This window comes from Eschrichtius robustus, chromosome 10 (assembly GCF_028021215.1).
Source record: "Eschrichtius robustus isolate mEscRob2 chromosome 10, mEscRob2.pri, whole genome shotgun sequence".
In the NCBI taxonomy this organism is placed as follows: Eukaryota; Metazoa; Chordata; class Mammalia; order Artiodactyla; family Eschrichtiidae; genus Eschrichtius; species Eschrichtius robustus.
Window position 1 is genome coordinate 44986555 of NC_090833.1, and position 19206 is coordinate 45005760.

The window sequence follows — 19206 nt, forward strand, 5'->3', positions numbered from 1 at the left end:
GTTTATTTTAGAAATTTATCAAATACACATTTCGGCATAATGCCAAATGGCCAAATATTAAAATCAACATTTGCCAAAGCTAAATGTTGCCTTTACAGAATGAACTACTGGGAAAGAAGAATAAATCTGAAATTTTATTCAAAAATTCATTGCGATTACAATTTTATTATTAAAAATCCTGGTAGACCCATATTTAAAGTTTGATATAAAAGGGCAGGAACCATAATTCCTCAGCACTGTCAACTGCAGCCTGATAAAACTTCTGCAAAACTAAATAAATGTTCTCTCTAAAATGAGGTCTGTGTAAAAGCAAGATATTATGGTGCTACTTCTGCCAGTATAGCTGTTTCTGATGAGGATTTTGCCACCAAGTTAGTAAGCTGTCCTTCCTCCCTAATAGAAACTGACAGAGGTCAAGACTTACCTCCTCTTCATCTCCTGGGCTTGAAGATTTGCTTAATGCTGGTGATGCAATTTCATTGAAAGCAATCCCATAAAGGAGACAATGGTTTCCCCCAAATTATTAGGGACTGTATTCTCTCAACATTGTCAATCCACACCTATGATTTTTACTATTTATATAATAACATTTGGACATACAAAATTCATAGCCTCACAATCATCATTAATTATCAAATATTTTATTCTCCAATAAAAAAATGTACATTTATACTTTCAGTTGACTGAGAGAATTTTCATACATGAAGTACAAAGAGGACATTTGAATTAAGTTACATTTAGAGTATGTACCTATCTTTCAAAGTGAATATTAAGAGAACAGTAAATCCAAATGGCATGCCTTGTTCGCATCACAGGCATGGCATAAGGGATACCTATGCAATCTACAATCCTTGATCAAGTACAAGTCTTGGTGTGCCAAAAGTGACACTGAAGTAGGCATTCCATCATTTGGTCAGTCATCCAAAGCCGAATGGCAGACTTTGGAAGAAATATGAGGGGAAGGTAAACTTCTGTGTACCCTTATGCTCGTGTGTGTGTGTGTGTGTGTGTGTGTGTGTGTGTGTGTGTTTTTGAATGTACCAGGTCATTAAGTAAAACATATATATTTCTTATTGGAGGTCAAGGTCAAAGAAAGTTTGAAAGCCACTGCTCTAGACTATCTGATCAAGTTAGAAATTTGCTACAGGACTCTAAAGAATGGGTAATACTCTTCTACTTTATGAATCTCAAAATTCAGCTAGCATATAAAATATAATATTCTCCCATCACCCCCAAAAGCAGATATTATAACCAATTTTAGATAATTATAACCAATCAAAAAGAAAGATGAGGAAGAGAATTATTTGAACAAGGAAAAATTATAGAAAAATAAGAATTTACTATGTACATATATTTCTCACATTTATCTAAGCGAATGCAGGGAGTATTAATCTTAATTTATATCCTGTGGGTATGAAAAAAAATGTGTCTCAGGGTAAGTAAAAGTATTAATGTTATTTCTATGAGGCATATTTAAATTATTCCATTAAACAAGCATGATGAAACAGGATGTTTTCTGCTCAAAAACAAAACAGAAGGAGTCTATGTGGTAGTATCCAAGAGTCAAGGTCATCATTTCCATTGCTGGGGTGAAAGGAAACAGCTGGGCTCTGTTAGGCCAACACGGGGCTCCCCTGGGCTTTGTGGATTCCAACGCCCATAAATGAGGTGGTCAGCTCAGAACAGGCTTCAGGGTGACGATCTCTATTCATGTCGTCCACAAAAGCCCAGTGCTCTTGAAAAATAAAATGTTTTTCTTGCAAAGAAAATCATCATGTGAGTAGAGCAATGTCCAAGAGTTTCCAATGTAAAGAATAAGTTTCTTCCCTCATACTTACATTCTTGGATGAATTAAATCAAATCCAACGAACTCTATCTGCATATACCTTTAAAGGCTATAACTAACAAAAAAGACAATGAACGTAATGTTTTCATCTCTCCTTACTCCAGTACCACCTCTTCCCTGCTTCCACCCTATGCAATCCAAAGGGGGAAAAAAAAAAACACTAAAGAATTTGAAACGAGTCTTGATTGCAGCTGCAGGAATGGCAGACTCATTAAAAACAGTAGCCAGTGTGTTTTCTGACAAGAGGGTTCTGTTTATTAACAGTGTGCCTTTCTTATCCATTTTTTCCTTTGCTTATACTTTGCAGTGCCTTTCGGCAAACTTGGTTACTTTCACATCTTGAGGGGCCATATCTGCTGGTTATTTTTATTTCTTCTCTGCGGTATAACATAGAAGTCCCTAAGAGCAGGGTTCAAAATTTCAAAAGACAAGCTCACTGCCAACCATGTCTTGACTGGTTAAAAATTAGACAAAAGAGCAATGGCCCGTAAAACCCTTCACTTCAAGACACCCTGCTTGCAGAGTCAGTTTGACAAGGAGACCGGGGGGAATAATGGAAGAAAACTCTTTATTTCAGTCCTTGGAATTTAAAGAAAAAAGGCCACAGCACCTTCTGCAAAAGGGCAAGATGAGTCTGAGGGCTGACTCATGACAGCAATGCCTGTTTCTGTACAACCTGTGAGCTAAGAATTAAGAATGGGGACATGTGTATGCATATGGCTGATTCACTTTGTTGTACAACAGAAACTAACACAGTATTTTGAAGCAATTATACTCCAATAAAGATTTAAAAAAAAAAAAAAGAATGGCTTTACATTTTTAAATGGTTGAGAGGGAGGGAGGGAGGGAGGATCGAAAAAATATTTCATGACATATGAAAATTATCTGAAATTCAAACTGCAGTGTCCATAAATAAAAGTTTTCTGGAACGGAGCCAATATTTGTGTATCCTCTATGGCTGCTTCCCCATTCCAATGGCAGGGTTGAGTGGTTGTAACAGAGACCATCTGTGGCCCACAAAGCCTAAAATATTTACTATCTGTACCTTTACAGAAAAAGTCTGCTGCCCTCTATACCATGGTCTGCCTTTTCCTGTGAAGGACAAGTCAGACCAAAGAAGCATATGTCACAGCCTGAGGAGCTGTGGGTCTGCCTCTCACTGGCCCCGCAAGCAGTCTGGGGCTCGGCCTCATCCGATGGGAAATGAGTCCATACATCCAAGATTGAAATAGAAAATTCCCTAACACTGGAACCTCTAATCTAAAAGGGAATGACCCATTTAAGCTCACATTTATGGGACACTTACCACGGACCAGACACCATGCAAAGTGCTGACTTGCAGCAACTCTTTTAATCCTCAAAACAATCCTGGGACATAAATACTTCATTAAGACTATTTTACAGCTGAGGAAACTGAGGTTAGAGGGGGTAACTAGTGCAGGTCTACACAGCTAGGAAGCGGCAGAGATGAGGTTTAAACCCATGCTGTCTGGCTCCAGGGCTCATGCTCTAAACACTCTGGATGTGGCTCCAAAAGATCTGAGCTCTTGGGGACTTCCCTGGTGGCACAGTGGTTAAGAATCCGCCTGCCAGTGCAGGCGACATGGGTTCGAGCCCTGGTCCTGGAAGATCCCACATGCCGAGGAGCAGCTAAGCCCGTGCGCCACAGCTACTGAGCCTGCGCTCTAGAGCCCACGAGCCACACAACTACTGAGCCTGCGTGCCACAACTACTGAAGCCCGCGCGCCTAGAGCCCGTGCTCCACAACAAGAGAAGCCACCGCAATGAGAAACGCACACACCGCAATGAAGAGTAACCCCCGCTCGCCACAACTAGAGAAAGCCCGGGTGCAACAGCGGAGACCCAAAGCAGCCAAAAAAAAAAAAGATCTTTTAATGCTGGCACGCTGGGATTAAATGGGTTTAAACAAATTTATATATGTAAAGTACTGAGTGCAGTTCCTGAGGTGTTGTATGTGCTCATAAGTGTTAGCTTTTATTAATTACTATAAATTTTTACCTTATTCCTTATTCCTTGAGTTTTTATCTTCACTGGCAAGATGGCCTTATCAAAACCCTATATATTATATATCCTGTATATTAGATATATATATATCCTATATTACATATATACCCTATGTATCCTGTATATTAGATAATTTATCATTTACGAGGCCCCTGCAGAGAAACTGAAATGCTTTTGTTAAGCAAACAAGGCATAACATCTAATATTATATCCCTTAGTGGCTATTAAAAAATTCAATGAGAGTTTTAAGTTGTCATTTTTGAAACCTATAGTCATCGTCCTCAGTCAGCTCAGGTTTCCTCAACAAAATACTATAGACTGGGTGCTTAAGCAGCAAACATTTACTTCTCACGGTTCTAGAGGCCAGGAAGTCCAGAATCAAGGCGCTGGTCAATCTGGGTACTGGTGAGAGCACTCTTCCCGACTGGCAGATGGCTGCCTTCTCACTGTGTGCTCACATGGCCTTTCCTCTGTACAGGCACAGATAGAGAGATCTCTCTTCCTCATCTTACAAAAACACTAATCCCATCATGTGGGCCCCACCCTCATGACCCAATCTAACCTTAATTACTTCCCCAAGGCCCCATCCCCATCACATTGGGGGTTAGGACTTCAATACATGAATTTTGGGGGGACATAAACATTCAGTCCATAACAGCAATGAATATAGAATTACAGAAAAAAAACAGAAATGCATGAACATGTAAATACATACATATGTTGTTATACAGGTTACCACAGCAATAATAAAAAAAAGGATTTATCATGACCTTTAAAAAAATTAGCTTTGGGGGGATATGCTTATGTTATGTAAATATAATATCACTGGTGGTAATTTATACATACAATCAGCTACGTAAAATAAAGATATTCACAGAAGAAAAACTGGGAGGAAACAACATCACAATGTAATCTCTGGGTGGTAGAACTATGAGTCATGTTTATTTTCTTCTCTATTTTCTTAATTGTCTACAAAGAATACAAATCCCATACATAATCAGGAAAACATGGTCTCTTTTAATGCCCTATTGAAGGACAACCTAAAAATTATGTGTACTTTATTTATCGGCAGAGTATTTATTCACATGAGTCCTTTTCTTTTTTTGGCCACACCGCGCATGGCTTGTGGGATTTTAGTTCCCCAACCAGGGATCGAACCTGGGCCCTCAGCAAGCAGAGCACAGAGTCCTAACCACTGGACCACCAGGGAATTCCCCTCCTTTGTCCTCTTTGACTCTCTGATCTCACTACCAAAAAAAAGAATTGGTGGAAAGACAAGCAACTGTAATGCCAAGTATGCTCACAAAAATGAGAATACAGGGATCATGTAAGCAACACAGACAGTGGGTAAACTCTTAGGTCAGTGCTGGCTGTATGGGAGAGGGCACACACTTTGTTTTTGGAAAAATGACAGGAGTGGCAAAGAGGGGCAGGCGACAGGGTAGGGCAGACCTGGGAAACAGAGCAGTATACAGACAGAGGGGCTGGAGGCCAGAAAGGGTGGCCTGGGAATGTCACGTAGATCAATGTGCCTTGAAGCCTGGCAGGAGAAATGGTGAGAGATTAGGCTGGGGACCTGAGCACAGATGGGCTAGAGATTTCTCAAATTTTTCTGATACCCACATTAAGAAATATTTTGCACATCAGGACCAAGGAAACACACACACACACACACACACTCAAAAAATGAAAAATTTTTCACCAAAAATACTTATCCTTACATTTACCGTATGAATGTGTGTAACCAGTGTTTAGAGACCAAATGGAAATTTTTCAGATTTAGATATCTGGTACTCCTTGCAATAATAAAATATTCTCAGCATATATTTTAAAATGGCCTTGGAAATTATTTTATTTCAAGAGTTTTTTTTTTAATTTGAGCAAATAATAAATGGACAAGCTTAAACTTCAGACTTCATGAATGACTAATTCCTTGGGAATTAGTACATGGGAAATAAAAATTTGCAAAAACAGCAACAAAAATGGTTTTAGCCCTCTATAGAGACACAGGCTAGCAAGATAACATGATGATAAAAATGTTTCCTTTATTTAAAGCAGGACCCCTTTAAAACCTGATATAGGGACAAAGATATACACTGTATCTAAAAAAAGAATAAGAGAATCTCTAGAGATATAGAACAGAGCTTAAGTAAAGTACTCACTTCATGCTTACCGGATGGACACACAGGGGTCAAATCTGTAGCGAGAGCATTTTACTATTTCTAGTTAATCCTAGAACTCTTGTATAATAATACAAACTCTGGATGTGTGAAAAATATTATCAAACACAACAGGAAAAAGTAATTAGATGGCAAAGAATAAGCAATAACCTTGAAACTGAGCCCTTCTCAGTTCAGAAAAAGAATTAAAATTTTCTTCTGCAGCACATATGAGAGACTCTGAAAAAGTCCCTATCCACCACAAACCAAACCATCCAAAAATCTACAAACAATAAATGCTGGAGAGGGTGTGGAGAGAAGGGAACGGTCTTGCACTGTTGGTGGGAATGTAAATTGATACAGCCACCATGGAGAACAGTATGGAGGTTCCTTAAAGAACTAAAAATAGATCTACCATACGACCCAGCAATCCCACTACTGGGCATATACCCTGAGAAAACCATAATTCAAAAAGAGTCATGTACCACAATGTTCATTGCAGCACTATTTACAATAGCCAGGACACGGAAGCAACCTAAGTGTCCATTGACAGATGAATGGATAAAGATGTGACACATATATACAATGGAATATTACTCAGCCATAAAAAGAAACTAAATTGAGTTATTTGCAGTGAGGTGGATGGTTACCTAGAGTCTGTCAGACAGAGTGAAGTAAGTCAGAAAGAGAAAAACAAATACCGTATGCTAACACATATATATGGAATCTTAAAAAAAAAAAAAAAAAAGTTCTTAAGAACCTAGGGGCAGGACAGGAATAAAGACAGATGCAGATGTAGAGAATGGACTTGAGGACACAGGGAGGGGGAAGGGGAAGCTGGGATGAAGTGAGAGAGTGGCATGGACATATATACACTACCAAATGTAAAATAGCTAGTGGGAAGCAGCTGCATAGCACAGGGAGATCAGCTTGGTGCTCTGTGACCACCTAGAGGGGTGGGATAAGAAGATGGGAGGGAGACCCAAGAAGGAGGAGATATGAGGATATATGTATATGTATAGCTGAATTCACTTTGTTTTTTTTTTGTTTTTGTTTTTTTTTTAATGATTATTCTGTGTTTATTTTATTTATTTTATTAATGGCTGTGTTGGGTCTTCGTTTCTGTCCAAGGGCTTTCTCTAGTTGTGGCAAGCGGGGGCCACTCTTCATCACGGTGCACGGGCCTCTCACTATCGCGGCCTCTCTTGTAGCGGAGCACAGGCTCCAGACGCGCAGGCTCAGTAATTGTGGCTCACGGGCCCAGCCGCTCCGCGGCATGTGGGATCCTCCCAGACCAGGGCTCGAACCCGTGTCCCCTGCATTGGCAGGCAGATTCTCAACCACTGCGCCACCAGGGAAGCCCTGATTCACTTTGTTTTAAAGCAGAAAGTAACACACCATTGTAAAGCAATTATACTCCAATAAAGATGTTAAAAAAAAAAAAAGTCCCTATCCAAAATTATAACAGAACCAAAACAAGGAAATTGAGTTCAGAGAGGCCATCTATAGGAAACCAACAAGATGTCTAAGACATTCATTCCTTCCAAGATCATCTACTCACTAAGACAACAGCTTTTAAACTGGAAATTGTTTCCCTAATTGCATCCTTTCTCAAGTCACACAACAGTGCTCCTTCAAAAGGTTTATGAAGTATTCCGAAGGGTCACTTTCCTGCCATGAAAGTGGTGAGCCTTGATCGGTGGCCCCAGAAATGTTGGACATGACACCTCTAGTGGAAGCTACGCCCATCGGCCATTCCAGGGCCAGACCTGGCATTGTTGAAGACTCAGCCCTGGCAAGGGGATGCCCTAGGTGATGAGTTCCTCTGCCCAACTCACCTGGTCCTGAAAGTCAAGACTGTCTATGGAAAGGAGGGGCTACAACTGGAAGGTCTGGGAAGACCCAAAGAGACCAAGTGACTCCTGGAAAAGGTCAGGGGAGAATCTTAACCCCAAGAAATGTATTTTCCCAAACCAGATCAGCTGTTGGGAGGAGGAAGAGAGGAAGAGAGAATGGAGTCCTTAGGACTTCCCCTAGAGAAGGACAAGGCTAGAGAGAGACAAACAAAAAGCTCTAGTTTTCTGGGGTTATAATTAACATAGGGTAATTACAGGACCATTCTTATGAAAATCTCCCTTCTACTCAAGGCCTTGGGCAGGAGCTGTGATAACATTCCTGAGGGTTCTACACTTACTTTCAGTGACTAACCTCAGCCACTAGAAGGCCCAAGGCACCTTTCACACCTACTCCTGAGATTGCAAATTGCTCTGGACTTTTTCTTAACTCTTTTTCATTAATGGATGCCCAGAAGATCATTTCTCTTTTTTATCAACACAGGGTCATGGGGGAAGGCAAAGTATTGAGACACTGGAATTTGTTCTTAAACTTCTAGGAATACCGCTCGTCCCCTCCCTTGAGCTTGCAGAACTATTTGTTGTTTACAATGTGGATGGGTAGACAGTGAAAATAACCTCTCTGCCCACAGGGACAGAAGAGGGAAAACTCCATGCTCTCTAGGGCAGTGGCTTTCCACCAATATGCAACGGTCATCCAAATTGCAGGCTTTCATAATAATTACTAGGAATTTGCCCTCCTTCAGTACCCACCGTCCAGATGCAGAAGTACCCCGCCTTCTCTTGTCATCTGTCCTAACAAATTGAAGTTCTTTACCTATAGCCTTAAAGATGTTTAGTGGAAAATTAACACTCAAGAGCACAATAATAATTTTTAACTATGAACCAAATTTTTTGTGTGTGAGTTCTAAAGTTAATAGCAATAAAACTTATTCCCATCAGTACAATTCTATGTTCTTAACACTGTCATTATATCAGAAGCCCTGTAAGCATGTAAATGTTATTTTCTTTAAAAAGTTGGTTTCTTGTGTGAGATCTACATAACTGACAGAGCGATGGGTGGGCTGAGAACCACTCTCTTAGAGGAAGACTATCAATCCTCTTTGAGAGAGAAGCATTGAAAACCCTCCTTCCTGGAATGAAATGTGAGAATTTCTATACGGCGAGGTCTGAACTTGAATTCATGGCTTAAAACTATCACCTCCAATAAAGACAGGAAAAAAAAACAAGGAGAAAAGGGGATTCTGAACAGTATTTTACACAGAGAATTAATTTCTAAAAACTAGCCAAAGGGCTTCCCTGGTGGCGCAGTGGCTAAGAATCCACCTGCCAATGCAGGGGACATGGGTTCAAGCCCTGGTTCAGGAATATCCCACATGCCGCAGAGCAACTAAGCCCGTGTGCCACAACTACTGAGCCTGCGCTCTAGAGCCCGTGAGCCACAACTACTGAGCCCACATGCCACAACTACTGAAGCCTGCGCACCTAGAGCCCGTGCTCCGCAACAAGAGAAGCCACCACAACAAGAAGCCCACGCACCACAATGAAGAGTAGGCCCCCCTCACCACAACTAGACAAAGCCTGTGTGCAGCAATGAAGACCCAACGCAGCCCAAAAAAACAAAAAACAAAACTAGCCAAAGATATATTCTTAGATCTCAAATCTATGGAGCTGATATTATTGAGTTATAATTAATGTTATACATTTTCCAAACATAAACGTTCACGTGATGGCTACATTTTGTGAGGGTCTTACTGGAATCCGTGCATGCAGACCCCAGACACATTTCTGCAGAGCCATCCCAATGTTGCCTTCTAGGCAGCTGCAAAAAAAAAAACACCCAAAACTCCACTGCCCTGTGTAGCCAGAGACCTAACTGAAATCAGATCAGACCTAATTAAGAATACATTATGTCCCCACCCTAACCCACTTCCCATCCTTCTCTCTCTTTCTCTCTCCCTCTCATAGAAATCTGGATTTATGAACTGCCTTTAAAAAGTATTTAATTCCTCCATGTTTGCATTCACGCGGCACTGAACACTGGCAGGAAGGTGGGTAGGGCTTACCGAAAATGTCCTGGGGCTCTATAAAAAGCACAGGATGAAATCATGTAGAAGTTTGGGGAATTATCTGAAAAGTCAGTCTAAGGCAATAAAGATTCAGAATCAGATTTAGAATCAAACGAAAAACCGAGGCCCAGAGTAGTCTAGGGACTGCTTATCAAAGTGACCTAGCAAGTTAATAAAAAAAAAAAAAAACTGGGACCAGAACTTCACCCCAAAACTAATGTCCATTTCCCATTACTATATTCTGCATCCCTCTCCTCCAGGTCACAGCTTGGTCCTAGAATATCTGCCCTAATTAGCCCATCTTTATGCCTAAATTCCTATTACTAAAGACTAGTTCATTTGAAAAGCAAATTTCTCTCTCAGGAATCTTACTTTTAGCTTATTTAGCACATTGGGGAAGGGGATTTTGATAAATCAATGATTGGTTTAATACTGCAGGTGAATTTGCTCATCAGATGTGAAGCAGAGAGTTTATTCTCAGAGGCCCGTGGAACTAAGAGAAGAGGAAGCCAAGTTCCAGGTGATGTCAGCAACGAAAACCAGGATGGTCCTGAGCGGGACATTATAAGGCTCTCTGGGCATGTGGCCCTGGTCCCAGAGGTACCAAAATCAGAGCTCCAACAACAACTGGCTATGGCACTCAGGTCTGCCAAAGGTTAGGTCTGAAGGATGGGCACCCCAGGGGAAATCCATCTAAGAGCAGACACAGACCGACGCCAATCTTAAGGTCACAGCATGTTGGAAAGGCATGGGTGTGTTAGCCAAAGGGCCGGACAACATGGAGCACGTGTCCAAGCAAGCGAATGACAAGGGTTCAGGGCAGCAGATATCCCAGTGCCAGTTAACAAGAGAGTGCCTGGTTAGATGTCAAAACATCAGAGAGACCCAGTACCAACCAAGAATCAGGAAATGGGCAGGAACCCATTATGGAGAACAGAGCTCCTACTAAACCAGTGTCAAGTCCTAGGGACCATTTAGAGACCCAATATTTAGGTATAGAACTGGCCCTCAAGAGTGGCAAGGTGTTAGGCAAGAACTAGAAGCAGCCCTATGGATGGGACAGACTCCCTGAAAGAGGAAGTGGGCAGTCACCAGAAGCGGTTGACTCCTACTTCACGGCTCTGCTTAACGTAGGCCCAGGTTGTGGTTAGCAGCTGCTTGGGCGTCTTAGAGTTAGAACCTGAGTACAGACAAATAACAGAGAATGATTTACTCCTCAACCGAAAAACAACGTTGAAAACTATCTCGGGTTTGCTATACCATTCAGAAACGAACTTTGGAGGGAATGGTGTCTGTTGCTATGTTTCCCAGACAGTTTCTTTGCCTGAAAAACCAGTTTAGGTCCTCCCAGGGCTACTGTCAACAAACTTGCACTGACTCATCAAAACAATGGGCCCAGAAAGCAGCCTCCAAACCCTGTAAACATGGATAAGCAACATCTCAGAGATAGTCCTAAGAGTCTGGTTTCCAAGAAAGGAAATATGAGACTCTGTGGAATCTTCCAAATCTGGAGTCTTGAGATACCTGCCAACTGTGCCAAAAGCCTGGAGGAGCTTCTCTCCGCCTCTAGCTGCCCTCATCTATGCTCAGAGAGCTGGAATTTGGAGGGATCCTCCCCCTAAGCATGGATTGGGTCAAGAAATTCCAAGAAGGTACAGCCACTCCAGAACACTCTCCAAGTGGAAGTAATTTCCTTGTCTCATACAAGTGAGTTGAATCAAGCCTTTCCTCCTAGATGAGAGAATCCTGAAATAGAACCCATGAGTTTCTCAGAACCTACCAAAATCCCTGGAGTGTAGGGATGCCAGAAAGACTCTCTGGGGCTGCTTTCAGATCATTGTAAGAGGCTGGCGGCAGACCCTCCAGCAAGAGAATCAACTTGGTCTAGAGACCCTAGATGGGTCTCTAGGGTCTTCCTGAATTTGAATTTAAATTGCTTTTAGGTTCCCTGGGAAACAGGAGCACCAGACTAGGAAGGAACCCTCAGATCCCTCCCCCTAAGCCCGGGACCCCCGGCCTCTCGCCACCCCACTGTCCCCTCTGTGGCTTGCCCTCTTGCTGCGCTGAAGACCCCTGGGGTGGGGGGCTTCCTCATTGTCCTGCCCACCTAGCCGCAACTGGAGCCAGGCACCTACATCCTCCACACCCTCTCGAAGCTGCTGCTCTGCCCTCGGCCCTCACACTCGGAGGGTGAAGAACAGCCTGTCTGCTCGCCTGCTGACTCAGTGCTCTACTGGCTGAGCCCCCTCCGGCCTCCTGTCTTCTTGGCTTCAGGCTGCCAGGGCTGCCCATGCCCCCTGCCCCTTCCTCTCAACCTGCAACTTGTACCCACTCTGACCTGGCTCCTCTAATAAATTCATGTCCACAGGGGGGTAAAAAAAAAAAAAAAGAAAAGAAAAGAAAAGAATGAGTACATTCTTTCATTGCAAGAATATAAAACCAAGGTAATTTATCAAATTCTAAGGAATGCTAACAACTTGAACATGCTAATCAAAATGCACAAATACAAAACTCTCCCCTAACTCTTACCCTGAGAGTAAGTTGAGGGATTTGCCTTGTAACTTTCTAAAAATTCTACAGATACTCAAACAGTGAGTGGGAAACAACTGGCAAGAACTAATAAAAAGGAGGTGGCCTCAGCAGTCCCACCAGTGACTTGTGTAAGTGAGTTGAAGCTGTGGCCCTCTTTAACTCATTTCTGCAAACTACCACCCACAGCTCTTGTTAACACTCTAACAAACAGATAAGCACATGAGTAGATGGCTCACATGTGGACGTTCAAATACTTGCTTTCTGTGTGGAGCAATACTGTTTTCCACAACCTGCTACACTAGGCAAATGGCTTTCTCTTTACTTCAGAACAAATTTCTCTGGTTCACAGTTCCACACCAAATCCCCCTGGCTCCTGTGAGAGAAGCTCAGCTCGTATGCAGTCAATCAAACGTGGGCAGGACATCATGTCAAGTTATTTCATTTCTGTCCACGTCAAACGACTTTTCCCTCTTTTCTGCCTACCAAATTCTTACTCAGCATTCAAGACCCTGCTTAAATTTCCCCTCTTCTGTGACACCTTTTCAGCTTCCTTAAGCTCCTTGCCTTTTACTTCCTAGACCTCTGACCACACTTTGATAATATCTCCTATCACATGCGTTGTAATTTTTCTGTGTAAGGCGTGCTCACACATTTTTGGTAGGGAAGTATATTAGTACAACCTCTTTGGAGAGCATTTTAGAAATGTCTGTGAATATGGCAATGCACATACCCTCTGACACAACAATCCCACTGCCAGGACTTTGTCCTGTGGATATACTCACACAGGTAAGCAACAAGGCTGTTGCAACACTATTTGTTATAACAAAAGAGTGGAAACATACGGGTCTGGTTAAATAAATACAATAGAGTACCATGCAGTAAGAATCAGAAATCTCTCTCCATACTGGTGTCTGAAACTCTTTTCCCAAAGTCCTTTAATTTATCTGATAGAGAAGCTTTTTTCCCCAGCTTTACTGAAGTATGGATGACAAGTCAATGGAGAATTTTGACTTAATAGCTCACACCAGCCCACTAAAAGGGTGTGTCTGCCCCCCCCTCTCTCTCTCCCTCTCCTCACCCCCATGTATTTTCCTTCCCTGGCCATTAAGCAAGTGAGGACAAATTTGGCGATGGTCTTCATTGGACGTGAAGTCTGAGGTGAAGGGGATCAGAAAATGTCAACCCAAAATATGCCACTTTGCCATAAGGATTATTTTGAGTTGAAGGCAATTGAGAAAAAGCAGACACAGGAAGAACTCTGAGCCCTCCCCATCTGCCTGAAAGCAAGACATAAATTCCCCATGAAGGTATCCTCCTCCTGTAGGTTCCCCATTAAAGACAGAGGAGAAGAACCCTTATCACCAGGGATAGAGATGGCACAGAGATGAGACTGCATAAGTAAACCTTACTAAAATAACTCTTATTTTCCATTAGTTTCCCCATATCTCTACTTTCCCACAATTTACTCCCCCAGAAGTTCAACACCTCTTTCCTTTTAGTCACTTCTCTACAATGTGTTGCCCTTTGTTAAAGTGGTATATAAACGTCCAAGTCTAACCACTTCTTTGGATTTTCACTTCTTTTCTGTATAGCCCTTATACACATAAAATTAAAAACATCAATTAAATTTGTATGCCTTTTCCTCCTGTTAATCTGGGTTTTTGTTAGTTTAATTCAGTTAATTCACAGTAACTAGATATCAAACCTAAGAGGGTAGAGGAAAAGTTTTTTTCTCCCTTACAGAGGCATGTCAGAAAAGCTCATCACTTAGTCCCATTGAAGTCAAACCATGGGAATGCTGAAAACACAAGAGGAAGGGGACCCCACTACTTCCAGAAGTCGTGTTGATGGACACTGCCTCCAGCCTTTGCTATTTAATGTGAAGCTACAAGATATGCCCAATCACAGTCTCCCCTGCTTTCTTCTAGACAAAGACTTTATTATGTATCAAGACTTTTTATGTAACTGCCACACATACAAAGTTTAGTTTCTGTGCAGTTACAAAGAAACAAGAGACTATTCTACTCTCAAAAAGTGTCAAATATTGTTAATCAACTATGCTCCAATATAAAATTAAAAAGCAATTTTAAGTGTCAAATAGTCTAATACAGATCCAATTAAAGAGGGGAGCTATACAAAGCAAATGCAAATAATACAACTGCTTAAGTTAATAAAGGTGGCTGCCCAAGTAAACCCGGTCCAACCTAATAGAACCCTCACAGGTTTCTCTGCCCAAAATGCATAGACTCCAGTTAAGGCTTTTGTTCCATTCCCAGGCCAAACCAACCACTTCCTAGCTTTGAGACCTTACAAAGTTTATTTAACCTCACTAAGTCCTATTTCATCCATAAAATGGGGATATTAGGATCCACCTCATAGGGAAATTAGAACAATTAAATGAGACAGAGCATACAAAGTACTTGGCACAGCGCCTGACACTCAGGGCCAAATAAATGTTAACTATTACTATTATAATCATCATCATCATTCTGGAATTTTCAAGATGTTTCTCAGACTTTATTCTGCCATCAGGTATTAACAGAGCATCAAGTTTATGAAGGAAAATTATTCATGTGCACACCTCGAGCCAACTCTATATCTCACCTTTAACTAATTCATTTATTCAGAGAAGAAAAAATTATACAAAACTTCAGATCATTTTAGGTGAAAACCTTTTCCCTCTCAAAGGTGTTATATAAGCAACATATGTGTGACATCTTTGAAGTTTTATGATGTTTTTACTGTAAATATGAAAGAACCCAAAACATGGACATATGCTTCTTCAAAGTCCCACTAATTTATTTTCCCAAGACAAGTGAAATATTTATGCCACTTTACTTCCACCACCAAAATGAATAAGCCATTTAAAAGAATTGGTCAAGGTCATACATCAGGCTTCCAACTCCAGGGGTAGGTTATCAAACGTGCTTAGAATGAGAGGATTCTAGTCCAAATCTCATTCAACATCTTTTGGCCCATCTTTACCTCAAGACTCAGAGTAAAGTCTCTTTTTAAAAAGTCTTTGTGGGGCTTCCCTGGTGGCGCAGTGGTTGAGAATCTGCCTGCCAATGCAGGGGACACGGGTTCGAGCCCTGGCCTGGGAAGATCCCACATGCCACGGAGCAACTGGGCCCATGAGCCACAATTACTGAGCCTGCGCGTCTGGAGCCTGTGCTCCGCAACAAGAGAGGCCGCGATAGTGAGAGGCCCGCGCACCGCGATGAAGAGTGGTCCCCACTTGCCGCACTAGAGAAAGCCCTCACACAGAAACGAAGACCCAACACAGCCATAAATAAATAAATAAAATAATTAAAAAAGTCTTTGTGAGGGAACTCCTCGGTGGCCTTATTGGTTAGGATTCCGGGCTTTCACGGCCATGGCCGTGTGATCCCTAAGCCACACCTGGGCAAACACACACATACACATCACGTTGATGTCCCTCCAGCTACAGCACAGACATCACTTAACGTCTAGAGATGAAAAACCTCATGAACGGCTTCTCAGGACCTTCTTTGAAATAAAGTACTCTGTTTAGCTATCAAAGAACAACTCCTCTTTGTTGGTTACTTGAGGTCCTGATTTACATCTGAGTTTAGAAGGCTGCTGCCTCCTACAAACGCACTTAAAATGCAAATTCCTCATCAGCCTCCATATCTAACGAAGCACAGAGCCCACTTCTAGCCTTTCTCCACCACTGCTCACAGCGGAGCCAAAGTCCCAACAAAGTCACACCCAATCCAGCAAAATTTAAGTCCCCAGTGAATGACTATGCCATATATGTGAGTATGTACATAATTTTCAAATAAAATGATTTGAAACTACCACTGTATGATGGTAAAGGAAGAAAACTGGATAATCATGAAAGTTGAAGTGCTTGACTAAAGTTTAGAAAAATCAAGAAAAAAATTAATCACTGAAATTACTCCTTCCTAATCAAGGTTACTTCGAAATTTGATGTAAGTGGATAAATTTCAGCCTGTGCTATACTGAATGAAGTTGCATGAGATTGGAAGAAAAAAGTTCAGAGTATATAAAAGCCACTTCTCTTCCATTTCCCACGTTTTCAGTAACTACCTACTCAGTGAATGCACGAAAGAGTTTATTACAGTGTTGAACTGAAATACCTCAGTCACTTTTAAATTCTCTTTTCTCCATGTCCCAGAAAATATTCCAAGGATCGAATAAAAAATGAACAAGGACTATCGGCCAAGAAAGCTGCTTGAGGAACTTAGTAAGCTCACCCTCTCCAGTTTAACTCGCCTAATTCACTGAGGGAGTGGAGGCAAACGACTTGTACTGCATGATAAAGTGACACTTCTGAATAGTAATAGCTGAGATTACTCTGCCGCAGCCTAGATTCTTCTAGTCAGGAGCTCGAGTACAGTTTTCTAAAAGCTTTTCCCAAGATCTCGAGGTCAATTTGCGGAGACTCACTCACCCACCCCACCCTACCAGCAGCGCACTTCCCGTTCGCTTTGGCCGGTCAAGAGCCCAAACTTGACAGAGACACACACTGAAAAAAAAAAAAAAAAGAGGAAGTGGCTAAAAAAACATTTCAAGACATTTATTTAATTTTTTTCCTAAGGGAGATCAATGGCCCTGTCTTCCAGGAAATCTCAATGGGACGTAGCCATCACGTCGACTGGAAAGTTGCAGCGAATGACAATGCTGCAAAACCGAGGGTGACTCCTCTTTAAAAGTAAAATTTTTAAAATTCCTCGAAAATCTTCTTGCTATCCAAAACGATCCGTCCCCTGCAGCGAACGCAGCAACGCTAACAACTCCCACCCTGGTGGGTGGCATCGAAAGCGAGGCTCGGGGCCGGGTACGTGCCTGATCTGCCCTGCCAAGTGGCAGAGGGAGCGCGAGGCACGGCGGCGGCCAGGGGACCCAGCGAGCACCTTCCTTACCTGGTTTGACCGGTTTGGGTGGCGGCTTCGACATCTCTCTTCCTGGAGCGGCTGATTCTAAAGACCACGCACGAAAAGCCAACCGAACGCCCCTCCAGCCGGCACTCCGGGCGCCTCAGAGTTTCTTTTTGTCTGGTTTGCAGTGGTGCGCCTTCAAGGACCTGCGTCCACCCTGGGCAGCCGGACGAGCAGAGGCAGGCAGAGCAGCTCGGCGCAGTGCCCCGCCCCGCCCCGCGGCCGACAGAGCTGTCCGGAGCGCGCAGCCGGGCAGACGAGGAAGTAGCTGCAGCCTCGCCGAGCGCTAATTGGCTCCCCGGCTGCCAGCTTCGCCGCTGCAGGAGCGCAGGCGGCGCGCACGGCGGCGCGCGCGGCGGCCGAACCAGCGGGAGCCGAACGGGGGCGCCGCAGGCTCGCGCCGGGGCCGGCCTGGCCGCGCGCGCCCCGGACGGGAAAGGGCTGGACTGGGCAGGAGCGCGCGCGCGCGCGCGCAACCACGCTCGCCGGAGTCCCGCCCCATCCAACGCTGGCCGGAGCCGGGCGTCGCGTCCGCTCAGGGTGGGACAGAACCCTAAGTTGGCCACCTTTACCCTGCGCCGCCTCTCACCCGGGAGGGGCACGGGGGAAGGGGCCGTGGGCCTCTCGGTTAACGAGCTTCGGGGGTTGCGGCGGGTTAGTGACAGGCGCGCTTGGCAATCGCCTGTGCCGCTTTGCTTGGGAGCACTCGAACTGGCGCCCGGTGAGTACCTGCCTGACACCCCGCCGCGCAGACTCCCTGGGGTCTGGAGGTGTTTCCAGAGTGTTCCTGCGCTGGAGTCCGAGCCCCATTGTGTCTTGCAAGCCCTTTTGGGACTCCTACCACCCTAAATGGGCTGATAAGTGGCCTGCCAAGGAGGACGTGCACTCGTGATGGTGTAGTGCCCTCACGCCCCCTTATAATCCTGAAAACGGGAGTCTGCCTTCTAGAGACTGGACAGGTGGTTGGGAGAAGTCACTGAGGTCAGGTCAGGTGTTGATCCCTGCCAGAAGAGACAGCCTGACTCCTCTAGCGTTGAGGTTGACTAACTGCGGCCTTCCTGCTGCCTGTTATTGTACAGCCTAAGAATGGTTTTCAAGTTTATTTTAATGGCTTAAAAGAAATAAAAAGAAGCAGATTTTGTGGCACGTGAAAATTATATGAAATTCAAATTTCAGTGTCCATAAAGTTTTATTAGAACAGAGCCACGGTCATTTGCTTATGTATTGTCTGCGGCCGCTTTCACTTCCTAACAGCAGAGTTGAGCAGCTGTCCGTAAAGCCAAAAACATTTACCATCTAGCACTTTGCAGAGCAAGTTCGCAGACCCCAGACGTAACAGATTGAATTTCTACTGAGAGGCAAGAGCTGGAGCAGACAATAAATGCACCGTGCGTAAATTAAAATAGCACAGGCAATATGATAAATCGCTTGTATGTTTGGGGGAAGAAAAATTGAAAAGAAAAACTTTACGTGAGAGTCTATGTAAAATGAAGCTTCGAAGTTTCTACTAGTGGTTAGTGACAGAGTGATTCCAAGAGAACTGGGCAAGGGTTGTGTTTTCAAACACGCCAGCCTTGGCATTTACCAAAAAGGAGCAAAGTTTAAAAAATAGTAGAAAAAGACTACCCTGTCACATAGAAGATAATCAAAATATTGAATTAAATAAATGAGTGAGAAGTCCTGAAACATTTCACTCTTTTAGAATCCAAAATGTACCATATTTAGTAGTGAAATAATTTAAATATAGTAAACACATACCCGTTATGAAAAAAGGACTCAACAACATATTTTACTTAG

At 43.1% G+C, this 19206-nt stretch overlaps 2 protein-coding genes and 1 non-coding gene across 4 annotated transcripts in view; 1 reads left to right on the top strand and 2 right to left on the bottom strand.

Moving 5' to 3' along the window:
• The window catches only part of OSTF1 (osteoclast stimulating factor 1), a 48885-nt gene extending 31236 nt beyond the window's left edge, over positions 1–17649 (bottom strand). The window contains exon 1 of the mRNA XM_068552714.1: positions 17395–17649. Within this exon, the coding sequence (XP_068408815.1) occupies positions 17395–17428 (34 nt within the window). The 5' untranslated portion in view covers positions 17429–17649. The remainder of the gene's footprint in view (positions 1–17394) is intronic.
• TRNAQ-CUG (transfer RNA glutamine (anticodon CUG)) lies at positions 5009–5081 on the bottom strand. The gene has a single exon. It is a non-coding gene; the product is annotated as a tRNA-Gln (tRNA).
• Positions 17650–17903: 254 nt separating the features above from the next.
• Positions 17904–19206, top strand: part of NMRK1 (nicotinamide riboside kinase 1) — a 33397-nt gene continuing 32094 nt past the window's right edge. For both annotated transcript variants that reach the window (XM_068553462.1, XM_068553463.1), the window contains exon 1: positions 17904–18130. The gene's annotated coding sequence lies outside the window, so the exon portion shown is untranslated. The remainder of the gene's footprint in view (positions 18131–19206) is intronic.